This window comes from Balaenoptera ricei, chromosome 14 (genome assembly GCF_028023285.1).
Source record: "Balaenoptera ricei isolate mBalRic1 chromosome 14, mBalRic1.hap2, whole genome shotgun sequence".
NCBI lineage: Eukaryota > Metazoa > Chordata > Mammalia > Artiodactyla > Balaenopteridae > Balaenoptera > Balaenoptera ricei.
In genome coordinates, this window is record NC_082652.1 from 15458063 (window position 1) to 15476005 (window position 17943).

Here is a 17943-nt window from a genome sequence, read left to right on the forward strand (position 1 = left end):
CTTAACAAGAGAAGGAAAAACTTTTTTAAATTGAGGTATGGTTGATGTACAATATTATATAAGTTTCAGGTGTATAACATAGTGATACACAATTTTTAAAGGTTATGCTTCACTTACAGTTATTATAAAATATTCCTCTGCTGCACAATATACCCCTGTAGCTTATTTATTTTATACATAGTAGTTTGTATCTCTTAATCCCTATCCTATCTTGCCCCTCCCCCCTTCCCTCTCCCCACTAGTAACCACTAGTTTGTTCTCTATTTCTGAGTCTGCTTTTTTTGTTTATATTCAATAGTTTGTCTTATTTTTTAGATTCCACATATAAGTGATATCATACAGTATTTGTCTTTCTCTGTCTGACTTATTTCACTAAGCATAATACCCTTCGTGTCCATCCATGTAAGAAAAACATTTTTAACTAGGCATACTAATTCTTGCTGTCATTAGTACACGGGATGGTGCGTTGACTTAACAGTTAATAGGATATGTGTGTGAGCATACGAGGTGACTGCCAACCTTTTCTCCTGGTGAATGGTGTCTTTATTCTCTTAAGCCTGGGTTGTAAGTGAATCTCCTCTTGCAATGCAGATGGAGGCAAATATGCCGTCCACGACTCCTGCACCCCCAGTCTGAGCTCAGGGGGCGAGAGTTCCCCCTCCAGCCTCACCGGACAAAACTGGGAGATGAATTATCAAGAGGCAGCAATCTACCTCCAGGTGAGTATCTTCTGGTCAGAACCTGGCCATTCTTGGCCCCTGTTGGTGGAGTAGGATAGCTGGGGTTCTGTTGGGTGCCCAGCAACTCAGTTCTGGCTTAGTGCTACGTGTGTGAGCTTCTCATCTCCTAAGATCAGGCTGGGAGAGCCAACCCGATTGCACCCACACGGAAGGGTGATGTGAACGGGCTTGTTCTCGGGACCCCCAGTTTGTGGCTCTGCCTGCCCCCAAGGTTCCCCAAATCTGTCCACTTGGCCTCCCCTGCCCCGCTCCCTCTTCTCAGGGGCACATTGAGAGGCCGGTTCTCGGGAGGGAATTCTTTTATCTACTTAATACTGCTGACTTAGTGTGGGGAATCTAGAGATCTTTATTCCCTTCCTGTTTAACTTGCTGCTGCTCTCATGTTTGCTATTTCATGCTTGGTTTTTGTTTTTTTTTTTTTTAAAGAAAAAGAATACTTTTTAATAAAAGTCATGCCTGCTGATTACAATAAGTTTTGGTACAAAGGCGATGTGAAAAAAAATTCACCTAACTCAATCGCTGACAACATTATTTAAGAATAATACATAGGTTTCATGTGTCTTCTAAAATAATTTTAAAGTCCTGTGGTAGCTACAGTTGTACAGTCTGCTTTTTTTTTCCCTAGCATGTGGCATAAGCTTTTTTCTCATGTTATAACTCTTGTAAACAAATTTTAAAGTCTTTATAATTCTATCTGGTAAGTGCGTCCTAATTTACTTAACTATCCTGATAAGGTTGGATATTTTCTCTTTTTATATTTCCCTTATTATGTATTTCCCTTATTATGCATTTCCTTATTATAAATTATAATTCAAGGACAGTCTACGCCTACGGCTATTTCTCTCTTTTTCTCTTTAATATCTAGGATTATTTTATTAGGAAAGACTCCCAAGAAGTGGAATCAGTGGGTAGAAGGAATCAACCTTTTTTAATGCCCTTGTTATATAGTATCGAATACTCTCCAAAGGGGATATTGCCTATTAACTTCCAGTCTGACTGTCTGTGGCATTTTCACCTTAATCTTGCCATTTTTGTCATTATAAGATTTCAGCTTCAGCTGTGCATTGAATAAGGGTTTGGGTGAGGAAATGGAATTTTTCTTAAATTCATTTGAATGATCATTTTCCCCTAATCTTTTTTTCTTTGAAGCAGCTCTCCCTTGTAAGTATTTGCTTTGCTATTTTTTAAAAAGATTTAATGAAATTCAGATACTTATTTGATAGTTGTTTGGGTGTCTGTGTGTTTCTCGCATTTTATGGCTGTACTCCTCAAGAAATGTATTTTGGGTCAGGTTAAGGCAATAGAAATGTTTTAGGGAAATTTTAGCAAGCTTGGGCATGCCAGTTGGTGTGGCAGGGTCCCCCTGTGCACTGTCACCTTCTCCAAAGTTGAATAGGTGCTAGACAAGAGGGTGGGATGGGTCAGAAAATGGAATTAGAATAGCTGCTTGGTAATTCCTTCTTTCCTTAAGCAGGTGAGAACATTAGTAATAAAAATGGCTATCATCAAAAAGTCTACAAATAATAAGTACTGCAGAGGGTGTGGAGAAAAGGGAACCCTCCTACACTGTTGGTGGGAATGTAAATTGATGCAGCCACTATGGAAAATAGTATGGAGGTTTCCAAAAAGAACTAAAAATAGAGCTACGATATGGTCCAGCAGTCCCACTCTTGGGTATATATCCAGAAAAGACAAAAACTCTGATTTGAAAAGATACATGCACCCTGATGTTCACAGCAGCATTATTCACAATAGCTAAGACATGGAAACAACCCAAGTACCCGTCAGCAGACAATTGGTTTAAGATGTGGTGTATATATACACTCTAGAATGTTACTCAGACATAAAAAAGAATGAAATGTTGCCATTTGCAGCAGCATGGATGGACCTAGAGAATATTATACTAAGTGAAGTAAGTCAGACAGAGCAAGACAAATATTATATGATATCACTTATATGTGGAATTTAAAAAGTAATGCAAATGGAGCTTCCCTGGTGGCGCAGTGGTTAAGACTCCCTGCTTCCACTGCAGGGGCCACGGGTTCAACCCCTGGTTGGGGAACTAAGATCCCACATGCTGCGTGGTACGGCAAAAAAAAACAAACCCCCCACAAAAACGCTAACGAATTATATATAGTTTAACTGGGTACTTGCTGATCTTTGTAACAACCCTACCAAGCAGTTTAATCATCTCCCAGTTCATACACCTGAGACTCCCAGGGGCTCAATGAGTCCAAAGCCATCCAGCTAGTAAATTACCAAGGTTGGATTTAAACCGTGTCCATCCAGCCTCCAAATGATGTTCTTTCTTCTCTACGTGGTTGCCTCGTTTCTGTACCTGACCCCATGTATTCACTTGAAAATGGGCCATGTCTTTGTGCGAAAAGAGGTTACAGAACAGAAGGTATCATGTGATGATTTTTATATATAAATTATATAGTTTTATATAATGTGTGTGTCTGTATCTGTGCACATATACCCATTCACATCTGGAAAGTTATTTATCTAAATATTAAAGGTGATTATTTTTATTATTGTTTTTTAAAGGTGATTATTTTTGGCTGATGGAATTTTTACTACCTTATAATTCTGTGTATTATTTGAATTATTTTACAAAAAATGCATCGTTTTGTAAAATTAAAACTAAAAGCAAAACTCGGATCCCCGTGGACGGTAGTTCGTGGCTGTTTCTGGAGGATGGCTTTCGCGGGTGTCTGGTGGTCGTTTTCGTGCTCGCAGGGGAGCTGCAGCACGGCCCCTGAAGCAGGTTGCTGGTGTGCTTGGGTAATTGGCCGCTCGCTGCTTTGAGGCTATCTGGTGCCTGCGGTTTCCTCTCTTCCCAGATTTTACCTGTTAACTCACCCACAGGAGCTGTGTGCTCGGCGCTCCTGTTGCCTCCAAGACAGTCCTAGTTTTCTGTGTGGACTTCTGCCCCAGGGAGCAGAAAGCAAAGACCTGGAAGTCACATACAACTGGCCTGCCTTCTTATTTTTCCTAATCATGAATTTCCTAGCTCGTGATCAGCAGCTAGGAAACAAGGCCAGTGTTCTCCTTCGGGTCTGGGTCAGAATCCAGTGACTCAGGTCGTATTTCACTCCCTCCTTGCTAGGAGAGGCCCCATCCTCCATCTCCTCTGTGGCAATTTCAAGTCCTAGCGGTCAGATCCGAGTCCCCCATGTTAGTGGTTTCCTCTAGCCAGACCTTCATCCCTGGCTACTTGTTGGAAGAAATTACCCAAGAATTGCATTTTTTTAGAAATCCAAACCAGAAGCTTCCCAGGCCATGTGTGTCCCCTGTGGCCATGGCGGTGCTGGTGAAAAACCACAGCCTGGCACAGATCACAGGACTTGTCCAGCTTGCCCTCCGTGTGACTGCCAGGATGTTTGTTCCCTGCCCTGTTGAGTCTGTGGTTTGCCTTTATTTTTTGATAATGAGCATAGGGATGTAGCTGGCTTCAGGGAAGTGACTCACTTGAAGTTCCCCCTGCAAACCACAGCCAAGGTCAGAGTTCCCCGCCTCCCAGCTACTGGGCAGTCCTCGGGCTGGGCAGGGGCCTGGAGAATGATCTCTTGCAGGAGTGCTTCATCCTACCAAACACCTATTAAATGCCTACTGTGTGCACCAGGCACCGTGCCAGCTGAGGACTTGACAATATCTCTTGCCTTCCCAATTCTCTGAAACAGGCTTGGCGAGCTGAAGCCACCTCGGGCTAGTACAGGAGCCCACCAGCCAGAGCTGTTTCCACGGCACCATGTGCCACCTCTGGGCCCAGAGACACTTCTTCCCATTGGCCTGGCTTTGCAACCTCTGCAGGAATCACCGAGCGTGTGTTAGTTTCACCTTCCCCAGAATAAGGGTTTATGAGGATGGCTGAGTGTGGCCTCATCTCAGAAGAGTCGAATAGTTGGAATAGTTGAAGGTCGGACTGCATTCCAGGACAGCCGGAATGCCTTCAGAAGGGCTCTGGGCATCCCTTCTGGCTCTGCCCCTTTCCTCCTCTAGGGATTGGAGCCAAGGGGAAGAGCCTCTGTTCTGAGTGTTTGTGCTGGGAGTGAATGAGAGATTCTCCCGACTCAGCACCACTGACATTTGGGACCGGATAACTCTTTGTTGTGAGGGGCTGTCCTGTGCGTTTTAGGAGGTTTAGTGCATCCCTGGAATTTACCCTCTAGATGCCAGCAGCACCCCCCAGGTGGGACAACTAAACATGTCTCCAGGCCGGGGCGGAGTCAGGGGAGGGCAGGTGGTCAACATTGCCCCCAGTTGAGAAGCACTGAGTCAAGGTGATGCTTGTAAAGCAGGAGCCAATAAGTACTCTCTCTGTGTCGGCTGTTGGATGGGGTACCGAGGTGATGAAGTGGAAGAGGCAGGACCTCCCTTACTTATCCCCGTGCCCACCAACCCTGGGGAGGCAGTGAAGATCCCCTACCTCCCCTAGAAGGCCGATCCTAACCGGGAGGGTTATCTGCTTGTATTCCCAAGTGGACTGTTCCCGGTCCGCTCCGTCGTTTGCTTTCTACATCATCAGCAGGAGGCCAAGAATAGAGCAGGGCCGCTGGAATCAGGCTGTCTGGCTCTATGAGCTCAGGTGCTACTGAAGCTCTTTGTGCCTGGATTTCCTCATTGCTGTCAAATGAGAAGAAATAGAAGCACCTGCCTGGAAGGGAAATTATCAGGAGTGAGAGGAGTGTCGAGGGCTCAGCGGGTTGTGGGGGGGGCTGAGCGTGGTGCCGGGCCTGGAGGGCACTCGCTGGGGGTCAGCCGCTGTCTCATTACTGTTGGAGTGAAGGCATCAAGCGGTTAGGAAATTAGGTGGAAATGGAGTAAATTAAAAAGTGGGATGGGGAAAGCTGAGTAAAGAAGGAGCGTGATAAAGTTACCCTCACACTTTCCCCTCAGTGTTACTATGACTTAAAATAATAATAACAGGTAACCTCTGGCGGGGAGCTTCCTGTGTGCCAGATGCTGTCCTAAGTGTCTTGCAGGAACCCGGGGAGTGAGTACGAGTGTTGATGGTTGTAAAGGTGAAGGAACATTCTCAGTGTTACCCAGGGAGGAGGGGGGAGCCAGGACTCAGCTGTTCTTAGTTTACCCCAGACCCCACCCCCCGACCTCAAGCACTTAACATCCCGCAGACACACCTGAGAGTGAAAATTTGCCCTCAGAGGGGACCAGATGTGCCCGCTTCTCTTCGATCTCTTGGATTTTTTATTCTTTGATTCCTCTGAGTAGTTTTGGGAAGAAGCAAGTCTTTGGAGCCCCATCAGCGGGCCAGGGTGAGACTTGACTGGTGTGCGGTTCTACGAAGATCACACTTTCGATTCTCCATCATCTCCCGACTCTGGCCTGAATCTCCTCCCACCTGCCAAGGGCCCTCCCGCCTCCCCGCCCACCGCGCATCCTGGCCGCCCTATCGTCTCCAGGCGCGTTCGCCCACGTGACCCTTGCTCTTTCAGGAAGGTGAGAATAATGACAAGTTCTTCACCCACCCCAAGAATGCCAAAGCGCTGGCGGCCTACCTCTTTGCTCATAACCACCTCTTCTACCTGATGGAGCTGTCCGCGGCCCTGCTCCTGCTGCTGCTCTCCCTGTGCGAGGCTCCGGCCGTGCCCGCGCTCCGGCTGGGCATTTATGTGAGTGTCCGGATGGCTGGGAGCCACGGCTCTCTGGGGGCAGGGTAACTCAAGACTGAGAGGGAACGTCCTGGAAGGGCAGACCCCACACGGATTTCAAACAGGGAGGGCCCGGGCGCATCAGGCTCACGAGTCTTGCCCGGGGTCCCCGCCCGACTGAAGGCACGTCCCCGGTCTCCCTGGGATTCTGCTCCCTTGTAAATTCCAGGGAGGGGCGCCTTCGGATTGCCTCAGAGCCCGCAGCCCCGCTTTGGCCCCCAGGTGGGCAGCATACCTGATTAGCAGTCCCCGCCCGCTGTCTCCAACCTCAGAGGAAAAGGCGGGCAGGTGTGCTCGCTGCTGGGGGAGGGCAGGCGCTGGGGAAGCCACGTCTCCTTCACACCCTTTGGATGCAGGTCCACGCGACCCTGGAGCTGTTTGCCCTGATGGTGGTCGTGTTTGAACTCTGCATGAAGTTGCGGTGGCTGGGCCTTCACACCTTCATCCGGCACAGACGGACCATGGTCAAGGTGCTGTGCCCACCTCCCTACAGCGTTTCCTCCCCTGTCAACTTCAAGTCTGTATCTTCAGTTCAATTACAAGTCCCCCATGGGCCTAGTCCTGCGCCCAGAAGTGTAACCTTGGGTCCCTGTCCTCGCCATGCTTCCAGCCTTGCTCCAGGTGTCACAGTGATGCGAACAGTAGCGAATGTGGTTCGGCGTTTAGCGCGTGCCAAGCACTGGCACTTTGACATTTGCGGGAGGTGTAGTGCTCTTCCTAGTCTACATGCAGCCAGTTGGAAGAGAATGGGATCTAAATCCCGGTGAGTTGGGATTCAAAGCCAGCTCTGTGTGGCCTCCACGCCCATGCCGATCAGGACCATATTATATGCTTTCTCTCTCTGCGGCAGAGAGAGGCGTAACTCGGGATGTGTCAGAGTGGCGTTTGGCAGTGTAAAAAGCCCACACGCTTGTCCAGGAGAATGTGCCCAAGGAATTGGAGGTCAGGGTGTGCTGCAGACCTCAGGGGCCCTCACAGTGCAAGCGGGGAGAGCTGGAAGCAGAGGGTGGGTGGATGTGGCCTGCGGCATAGCAGTTTTGCTCAGCGGGTATCATCTGATGGGCTGCTGGGAGCATCGACTTGGGGCTCATTCTCCTGGGACTGCACATCTATGCCAGCAGCCAGAGGGCTTCTCCCTGGGGTCCGCTTGATGTTGGGGGAGGTGAGAAGGGGCGAGGGAAAGGTCTCTCCGGACTCCGGGCTGGGCTGGGCAGTATCCAACCAGCCCTCTGTTCAGGGTGTACAGGAGGGGCTGGGTCAGAGGAGCTGACGGTGCACTGTGCCCTCCACCCCCAGACCTCTGTGCTGGTGGTGCAGTTCGTTGAGGCCATCGTGGTGTTGGTACGGCAGACGTCCCACGTGCGGGTGACCCGGGCGCTGCGCTGCATCTTCCTGGTGGACTGTCGGTACTGCGGTGGCGTCCGGCGGTAAGGCCCGGGGGTGGAGCTGCTCAGACAGTCGCTATCATGGCCTGGCCTGGACCTCTGGGCCAGTGGAGCAGGAGCCAGTGAGTGATGTAGCAATAAGGCCCCTCCTGCACTTGGGTAGGATATAGTCACGCTCACTTCCCTCTGCTACTCGACCCACACAGAGAGGAAGGTGGTCTTCCTGCTGAAGTTCAGGTCTCCTGACTCTGGGTCCAGGGCTCTCTCCTGTCTCACCTGTGCTTCTCTGGGGCTGGTCCTCTCTCTGAGCACAGTACCTGCCCAGACACAGCCTAAAGCAGGAACTCAGCAAAGTCCACGTGACTCAGCAGGCTGTCCTGACACCTCCCCTGGGACTGGGGGTACTGAACTCAAACCAGACCGTTAGCCTAAGGTCAAACTGAGTTTTGAGAATCCATCTGGAAAACCTCTTGGCTGGGGTACTGTGGATGAGAGCAGGCTGGCCATTCACGCTTGGTGCCCGTCCTTAAAACCGGAGACAAATGTCCTAGGACTGGGTGGCCCTGAAATGTCTTCCCACATCCCTTGTCACCCGAGGCCATGCACCTGGCTTTCTCCTGCCGTCTCCGTCTCTTGCAGGCACTTGCCTGCTTGGGCTCAGTAAGTGCTACACCTGCCCCGGTTCTTTCCCCGTCACCCACTGAGTGGAAGGCCTAGGAAATCACTAAGCATGATGTCACAAGCCAGGGCGAGAGGGAATTTAGTGTTCTGGGGGTCGGGAGCACCAGGCCCCCATCTCGACAGGCACGTACCCCACTGAGGAGTCCCAGCCAGCACCCCCTGGGCCCCGGCCTGGCTGCGCCTCACCCCTCCTGGCCCCGTTTTTCTCCCCAGCAACCTGCGCCAGATTTTCCAGTCCCTGCCGCCCTTCATGGACATCCTCTCGCTGCTCCTCTTCTTCATGATCATTTTCGCCATCCTTGGTGAGTTTCTCCTGTGCCCTAGGATGCAGGCGCTCGCTAAAAGCAAACTCGCAGTTGAGAAAAAAAGGTACTTTGACAGTTTCAGAAATTCAGGAAGGTTTTCAAAATGATATAAACACCCAACTCAGGAAATGCAGTATCGGAAAAAAAAAACGGAAGCCACCTTTGTACCCTTTCCTGATCTCAATTCCCTTCGGCTCCCAGAGGTACCCCCGGCCTTTATTCATGCTGCTGCACGTAGATGTAGGTCATTCATTTTCACCCCAGTGTCGTGATCCGATATATGAATATACCCAAATTTATTTATCACGTCTTCTGTTGGTGGGCACTTTTCACTATCACAGATCACACTGCAGTGAACATTCTCGTGCGTTTCCTGGCGCACACGCGGGAGGGTTTCTCTACAGCGTGTGCCTAGGACCCTAGGGTCTGCACACTTCAGCTTCACTAGATGTAAAAGCAAGGTCATGGCCTTTCTAATTCCGAGGAGGCCTTGCCTCTTCAGATAAGATCAAGTACTGATGCGACACCCACGTTCAGACACAGGGTTTAGACAGTGGAGGTCTTAGAACATGGTGACGTAGCCCAAGGTCCCTTCTCCAGTACTCAGATGGCAAAGACAATGGAACTAGAGAGCCCTGGCTCTAAGGCCCCACCAGTGCTGAAACCCCCGGGTTCTCGTGACTGCTCTGTCCTGAGCCACTGACTCCCACTTACCTCACCTCCACCCCACTCTCGATAGAATTTCCTTTGTGTTCCAAGGGGGCTGACTTCCCCTGAGGGCAGAGTTACTCTCTTTCCCACTCAGGATTTCAAGGACTCAGGGGAATAGCTCATTCTGAGAGGGAAAAAATTAATGGTGTTAATTTGGCTACAGGGGAACAACAGGGTCCCTTTGGAGTTGTGCTTGGCTGTCATGTTCTCAAAACCAAAGATCGCAAACCGGCAGTCTGGGTTCCAAGTCCAGCCTATGGATGAGTTTTGTTTGGTCTGAAAGTGTTGAGCCAGCATTTTAAAACTAGATTTTTTTTACATGAAAATACAGATTTTCAGCCTTAAAAATTTTAACTTTTTTAAACTTCCGTTTTTTAAAAAATTCGACATATAATTGACATATAGCACTGTATTAGTCTTAGGTATACAATATAATGCTTTGCTATGTATATACTGCAAAATGTTCATCGTAATAAGGTTAGTTAACATACATCACTATACAGAGTTACAAATTCTTTTCCTTCTGATGAGAACTTTTAAGATCTACTCTCCTAGCAACTTTCAAATATACAATACGGTATCATTAACTATTGTCACCGTGCTATACGTACAGCCTTTTTTTTTTTTTTACTGTATAGATTTATTATGTTTTAAAATTTTATTTATTTGGTTGCCCCAGGTCTTAGTTGCGGCAGGCGGGCTCCTTAGTTGCGGCATGCGTGTGAGATCTAGTTCCCTGAGCAGGGATCGAACCCGGGCCCCCTGCATTGGGAGCATGGACTCTTACCCACTGCGCCACCAGGGAAGTCCCTATACAGCCTTTTTTAATCATACATTTGATGGTACTTGGGTCACCCTCCTGAATGGCAGCAGTTATCTGGTGCTCTGCCACAGTCCCCACCACTCCCTATGCTTTTCTTCTGCCTACTGCACTGATTCACATTTATTTGTCCAGTCCTTCTGACATCTGGGTTTGGGACTCTTCTGCTCTAACCCTTTTTTCAATCTGTTTCCCACCACCTTCTTCTAGGTTTCTACTTGTTCTCCCCTAATCCTTCAGACCCCGTAAGTAATCAACATGTTTGTCTGTTTCTTCCTTTATGGGAGGCCTTTCCCCTCAGATAAGGTGGCTGGACTGACCCCCTAGCTGTATTAGGAAGGGATGCCCTGCTTGGTTTCTCCTCATTGCTTCTGGCACCTGAAAGTGCCCCGTCACCCAGATTTGAGCTGTCTCCTTCCTTGAATGCCAAGGGGGACCCCCTGCCCTGTCCTTGAGAGGGGGTGTTTCCAGGATCAGATTTGGAACACGGGCACATTTTGGCAGAGGAGCAGTGGAGGAGAGCTCAGCTAATTGTGCATATGTGGTTCCCTGGGAGACAAGTCCCAAAGCCGGTTGTCTGCTGCCGCCGGAAGCATTGAGCTCAGGAGGGAGGAGGCCTTGGACTCCATGTTTGCTTGTTCCTCTGCCATCCTTCAGGGATCCCTTGGGAGGAAGAAGGAGTGGGTGGGGCAGGGAGGGGGAGGGCAGGGCTCTGGAGGCGGCCCACCGCAGGCAGCCTGTTCCCGGTGGGGTGTGCCCTGGGCCTGGCGGCCACGTGCCCTTCTCTCCTCCTCTCCGCCTCAGTACTTCAGCACCCTGGAGAACAGCATTGTCAGTCTGTTTGTCCTTCTGACCACCGCCAAGTAAGTTTGGGCCCTGCTTTGGCTTCTGCCCTCTTCTAGTGCCTGGGGTCTTGTCCTCTTTTCAGCCAAGAATATTCCACATCTTGGCCCAGACAGGTTCTTGGGACCCCGTGAGGGACGGGTGTGGCCTGGTGAGCCTAGAGTAGGGGAAGGGGAAGGGGGCCGGGAAGGCAGGAGAAGAGATGTCCTTTTAGACGACGGAGACCAGCAGACACGGGCCCTGCGGGTAACACTCTGCAAACACAGTTTCCCAGATGTGATGATGCCCTCCTACTCCCGGAACCCCTGGTCCTGCGTCTTCTTCATCGTGTACCTCTCCATCGAGCTGTACTTCATCATGAACCTGGTGAGTGACCTTGCCTCGCGCTCCACTGGAGCAGCCCTAGCCCACGCTCTGCTGGGCACTGTGGGGATGAGGCAGGGACAGCTTTCGGCCTCCGAGGGCAGAAGATTGGGGAAGGAGGTCCCAGACCGTAGTCAAGTGTGGTGTGGCTAGGAATTCCCTGTCGGGACTTTAGTTCAGCTGGTCACCAGCGGTAACTAGCCGCCCTGGCTTAGCACTGCCACCGCCGCTGGTGACAGTGCTAGAGTGTAAACCAAAGCTACCCTGAGGTCTTCTCCTTCTCACAGCAAACATGTAATAACTATAAAAGCTGGTACTTACTAAGCCTTAGCCAGGCACTGTGCAAAGTGTTTTATGGATGAGGGTTAAATAATTTAACACTCAAACCCTGGAATTCTTATTATTATTCTCAATTTATAGTTGAGGAAACTGAGGATCAGACTGATAGGCTAAGTCGCCTGCGCCTGCACAGCTCAGGGTGGCCAGGTGAGCTGGTCTGATTCCAGAGCCCTGCTCTTAGGCACTCCATCCTACTGCAGCCACATGCCAGGAATGTCTTGTGTATTTCCACCCCGTTTATCATGAACCATTGGGAAATTGAACACAGAACATATTCCCTTAGGGAGAACATAAAGCCCCCATGCACACTGGGAACTTTGGAGGTGTTTGCAGAGGCTCGGCCGGCCACCAGGAGTGTTCCTGCCATCAGCAGATTGCCTCCCAGACCGGGCCATCAGGCTGGTGCTGAGCCCACATCAACGCCAGAATTATCAGGAAGAGGCCTTTTCAAGTCTTGCATTTATTTTTATACTTGTGAAGAGCATTCTCACACCAGTCACCACAGTCAGGCCCAGTATAGAAATGGAAAACACTTTCTCTGGGGTAGATTTGTGAAATCTCCTAAAAGTGTGACGTCTTAAGGAGGAAAATATTTTCTTCTTTTAATTCCTCAAAACCCAAAATAAGTATGTTAGATATCTCTTTGAACATCTTACAGCTCTTTTATACTGTTGTTAGTTTAGAATCTAAAAAATAGTGTATGTGTAATTGATTTGCTTTAAAAGATATTTAGAGCTGTGAAAATATAGGGCATGGGTCAGCAGTCAGGGCCAAAACCCAGCCCACCATCTGTTTTTGTCAATAAAGTTTTATTGGCCCATTCATTTGCACATAGTCCACGGCTGCTTTCATGCTACAGCCGCAGGGTTGAGTGGTTTCTACAGAGACCATGTGGCCTGCAGAGCCTAAAAGATTTGCTCTCTGGCCCTTTACAGAAAAAGTTGCTGACTCTCCCTTTATCTAAAAGGAAATATGGGGGACCAGTTAGAAGGGATGGAAAGGACAAGAGAGTTCCCCTCAAAATATTTTTGAAAGAAAAAGAAAGTGTTTCCAAAAAGTGTTCTTCCAAATTCTGCTCCTGCCCTCCCATCGCGTTCTGATAACGCAGACTGTGTTGTTCACCTGCTAACTTTGGAATTAGAAAGTTCCAGAACCTTGTGCCCTTTTGTGCAGGCCACCTCACACCCCTGTTTTCTGGGGCCACGCAGACTCACCAAGAGAAGGAACAAGGGGACAGGGGAGGAAGCATCGGCACAGCGATGTTCCTTCCTGCTCTGAGGTTGGGAGGGCACAGGACGGGGACACAGCCTCCCTGGCCATCGCACGGAGCTGAATTGGGCAAAAAACCCAGTGTGTTCCCCTCACTGCTTCTCTCCCCTTATAAAACTGCCCAGCCAGGGACGAGCTACAGGCGGAGAGAAGAAAAACCTGGGGAAAATGTAATAGCAGTGTCTTCATGAATCTTTAGAGGGGAAATTTACAAGTGGCAATGAATGACCTTCCTCTGCTGAGTCTTGGAGATGAACTTCCTACACCACCTGGGGCAGGCGAGAGGCTCTTTGCAACCCCTTTCTCTGGGGTGGCCGGAAGAGTGCCCTCTGGAGGCTGGAGAACGACTCCCTGGTTCCTTGAGGCCCTGCCGGGCACAGGAGCCAGGTCTCTGCTCTTCCCTCACAGCTTCTGGCCGTGGTGTTTGACACCTTCAATGACATCGAGAAACACAAGTTCAAGTCTTTGCTGCTACACAAGCGAACTGCCATCCAGCACGCCTACCGCCTGCTCATCAGCCAACGGGTAGCGGGGCAGGGGCTGAGCCAGGGAGGGAGGTTGGTCCCTGCTCCCCACCCCTTGCCCCACGGTATCCCCTAAGCGTGGGAGGGCCGGCAGCTTCCGAAACCAGGAGTCCCGCCCTTGGGAGAACAAGAGAACAGGGGCCCTGGGATCCCGTGTGATGCTGGGCATCTGGCATGGCTACCCCCACTGTGTTCCACGGGGCCGTCTTCCCTCTCCCCCCAGGGGCCTGCCGGCATCTCCTACAGGCAGTTTGAAGGCCTGATGCGCTTCTACAAGCCCCGGATGAGCGCCGGGGAGCGCTATCTCACGTTCAAGGCCCTGAATCAGAGCAGCTCGCCTCTGCTCAGGTGAGAGCGGCTGCCAGTTGGGTGCCGTGTGGCCGGACGAGGCGTTTACAAGAGGCAGCTGGGGCCTGCAAAAGCCCGGGGGTGGGGAGTGGGCAGGCAAAGAGGCTCGTAGAGACTTCAGTTTTCTTCAGAGATTCTTACGCATGTAGACCCTTTTCCTCAGGATTCTTTTTACAAGTAACAAAAGTCCAACCCAAATCCAATTTAAACTTGAGACAAAAAAAGGAATGTATTGGCTCTTGGAATGGACTGGCCCAGCCGCTCACCCTCGAGCCATGAGCGAGGTGGTTGCATGTGAGCTAAGCCACAGAGCAACATGAAACACACACACACACACACACACACACACACACACACACACACACACACTCTTTCTCTCTCTCTCTCTCTCTCTCTCTCTCTTTCTCTCTTTCTCTCTTTCTCTCTCTCTCTCTCTCTCTCTCTCTCTCTCTCACTCACTCACTCACAGCTCTGGCACGGCCTCAAAGAGCTGAGCTCTCCGTGGGCAGTCTTGGTCTTCTGACTACTGATGACCAAAATCCTTCTTTTCGATCTGAGATGAAGCAGGCCTGCTGTAGAGACAGGAGTGAGCGAGCTCTGTTCGGGCTGAACTCTCTGCCCCGGTTGTTCTATTAAGTCCTCTGCTAAAGGCGGCCCAGTCCCTGTCTGTCTGAGAATGGTGGTAATCTGGGGGCTGCCTCTCTGGGGGACGGAAGCCCGCAGTGGTCTGTGTAGACTGAGTGGATTAAGTATCCATAGTCCCTGGAGGAAGGAGGAGATGAAATGCCTGCAGGTACGGGTCCCCTGGGCCCTGATGCGCTGGGACTCGCAGATGTCGCCTCCTCGCCTCCCCTGCTCCACCTCTGGAAGGTGACCATAGGGCAGGCGAGTGAGAGGACCGAAGCTCAGTGGGAACGTGCTCTGATTTTTTTTGCCCTTGTTGCTTATGACAGCCTGAAGGACTTTCAAGACATCTACGAAGTTGCCGCCTTGAAGTGGAAGGTGGGTGCTCTCCAGGGAGTGACCCAGCAGACGGTTCCATGGGAGGGGGATGAGGCCGGGAGGCACCCGGCCGTCCAGCTCTCTCCCTGCTGGGACATCGCAGCTCTCGGCTGGGCGTTGTGCATTGTAGGGCTAACAGGTGGCCCCTGGCCCTACATGCCTGTCCATCTGCAATGCGGTGTCCTGGCTAAAAGCACTGAATCTCAGACCCCATTAGTCACCGTGTGACATCAGGCAAGTTATGGAACCCTTCCAAGGCTTGTCTCACCTGGGAAGGGGGGTCATGAGAGTCCCTACCTACTGCATTATTTTCAGGATTCTATAAAAACAATGCCAGTGCATGGCACATTGAAGAGTTCAGCAAACACTGGCTGGCTTTGTTGTTCTTTAGATCCCTGAGTGTTTTCATGGTTTCCCAAGTTAGCCAGGAGAGCAGGAAAGGAAAGCTGCATCCATGCCCCCAGGGCTGGGCTCTGGTCACTGGTCCTAACGCCCTCTCTCCTATGGCCCTGTTCCTTGGCCAGGCAAAGAGAAATAGAGAGCACTGGTTTGATGAGCTTCCCAGGACAGCATTCCTTATCTTCAAAGGTAAGGTTGACCTGAATATGGCAGCTGGGGACGAATGAAGGTTTCCGGTGACCACAGATAAGCATTTAAAGAACATGTCCAGAGGGTGTGTGTGTGTGTGTGCATGCGAAATGCCTATGTGTGTAAAAGAGACAGTGTGATTACCCCAGCAGGGAAATAGTGTTGGATTAGGAAGGAAATCAGTAACATAAAAACCAAACCAAAAAAAATTTGTGGAATATTTATTTATTGAAGAAAATTGATACAAAGTCAAATAATTAGAAGAAAATGAAAGGCTCCCACGCAGAGATAACCACGGTTCATTTTCTGATGTGTTTCCTTCTGGTTATTTTTCTGTGTATTTTAAAAACAGTAGTGGGGATTACATTATATATTCTGTTCTGAAACCTGCCTTTTTACCTAATGATGGATTTTGACCTTCCTCCAGTGTCAGGATATGTAGCTAGTGTATCTGATCCCTTACATAATGCTTGCATTGTATAAAATTGAAAATTTTAAAATTGGAGTGCCCCGTGTTATTTGCCTAATAGTTTTCCCTGAATTTAATGCCAGTTTTGGAAGTTCCACATGGGGTGTGGTTAGCTCACAGGGGTCTGGGCCATATGAGCAAGAGTTAAAATGGTATGTCCTATTTTGTTATTTCTCCCACAGCTAGGACTTTGAGCACAGCTGTTATTATTCCATATTCTTCAGCGAGTTTTCCATTCCATTGGGATGATAGTTACTCAAGTGGATAAATAAACAGTGCCGGTTCTAGGCCAGGAGCAAGCTTAAAGTTTCAGCAGTGGCCAGCAAAGCTTTGTTCTGCTCTGTCCCGGCTCCAGGTTGCTCAGGCACTTCCCAGAGGGAACGTTGCCAGTGCAGTCTTGCCCAGGGGTCCGGGCACAAGCGTGGGTGTCCCTCTGAGAGCAGGTCCTTCCTTTTTCACCCCTGGGCATAAACACCCCGGTTGCTTACACGCATGATGTCTGTGGTAGGGGAACGTGTACTTGTACGTGAAGATTTCACTGTTAACATTTCTTCTCTTCAAATAGGAATTAATATCCTTGTGAAGTCCAAGGCCTTCCAGTATTTCATGTGTAAGTGTGAAATATCACAGCTCCAGGTCCCTTTCCTCCTGAGTCTTACTGCTCCAGAAGGTGGAGATGCAAGGGATAAATCCTGCAGTCATGATGCTGGCTGTTTATTATAGAAAATTCCAAGCATGTATAAGAGTGGAGGGATTGTAAACAGCATCCACGTACCTGTCACCCAGCTTCACCCGTCATCATCTCATTGCCTGTCTTTCTTGTCTGTCTAATCCCCTCAGTCCAGCTCATCATCCCTTCTCTAGACCTGGAGTTTTTGGAAGCAGATTCCAGAACCACAGATTGTGGTTTGTTAATATGTCACTTCAGTCTGTTTTAGTCTGTAGGCTTCTCCCCCAATCCGTTTTCTTCCTCTTGCAATATTTAGCTGAAGAAACAGGATTTTGTCCTTCAGCCTTGATTTTGCATGTTCCTCTGTTGCTTATTTACTGTAGTTTGGAAGCTATAGCTACAGCTGTGTTGTCCAGTGTGGCGGCCGCCAGCCACATATGGCTATTTAACTTTAGACCAACTAAAACTTAAAAATTCAGTTCCCGTCACAATAGCCGCAGTTCAAGCACTCAGTAACCATGTGTGGCTAATGATGACCAATTGGACAGCACAGATGCAGACGTTTCTACTAATCCAGAGGCTTGATTGAATTCCCTCTTTCTAAGGAGTTCTGGTTCCATTTAATGGGAAATGGTGTTTAGAGACCACAATCTGAGATGCTAGAGGTGCTCATTGCTTGGAGTTGGTTATTGTTTACGGGACTTTCCATGGACAGAGGTAGGATTTTGGTTTTTTAAAAGATAAACTATCTTGTGAGTTTATCCTGATATTCTTAATTCAAATTGTGGACTATAGGGTTTTTACCTAACTTCATTCTTTTTTAAAAATTTATTTATCTATTTGTTTTTATTTTTGGCTGTGTTGGGTCTTTGTTGTTGTGCACTGGCTTCCTCTAGTTGTGGTGAGCAGGGGCTACTCTTCATTGCAGTGCGTGGGCTTCTCATTGTCGTGGCTTCTCTTGTTGCAGAGCATGGGCTCTAGGCACGCGGGCTTCAGTAGTTGTGGCATGCGGGCTCTAGAGCGCAGGCTCAGTAGTTGTGGCACACGGGCTTAGTTGCTCTGCGGCATGTGGGATCTTCCCAGGCCAGGGATCGAACCTGTGTCCCCTGCACTGGCAGGTGGATTCTTAACCACTGCACCAACAGGGGAGCCCTCATCATTCTTTCACGTCTAAATTCCCAGGCTTAAAATCCTAGTTCCCAACAACACTGACA

At 49.4% G+C, this 17943-nt stretch overlaps 1 protein-coding gene across 5 annotated transcripts in view; it reads left to right on the forward strand.

The window, feature by feature from the left end:
* Window positions 1–17943, forward strand: part of TPCN1 (two pore segment channel 1) — a 64257-nt gene that overhangs the window by 30376 nt on the left and 15938 nt on the right. For all 5 annotated transcript variants that reach the window (XM_059895290.1, XM_059895291.1, XM_059895292.1 and 2 more), the window contains 13 exons: window positions 592–719; window positions 6197–6373; window positions 6769–6882; window positions 7709–7839; window positions 8692–8780; window positions 10525–10559; window positions 11119–11177; window positions 11424–11523; window positions 13537–13653; window positions 13876–14000; window positions 14954–15002; window positions 15527–15590; window positions 16625–16669. In XM_059895290.1, the coding sequence (XP_059751273.1) occupies window positions 592–719; window positions 6197–6373; window positions 6769–6882; window positions 7709–7839; window positions 8692–8780; window positions 10525–10559; window positions 11119–11177; window positions 11424–11523; window positions 13537–13653; window positions 13876–14000; window positions 14954–15002; window positions 15527–15590; window positions 16625–16669 (1233 nt within the window). The remainder of the gene's footprint in view (window positions 1–591; window positions 720–6196; window positions 6374–6768; window positions 6883–7708; window positions 7840–8691; window positions 8781–10524; window positions 10560–11118; window positions 11178–11423; window positions 11524–13536; window positions 13654–13875; window positions 14001–14953; window positions 15003–15526; window positions 15591–16624; window positions 16670–17943) is intronic.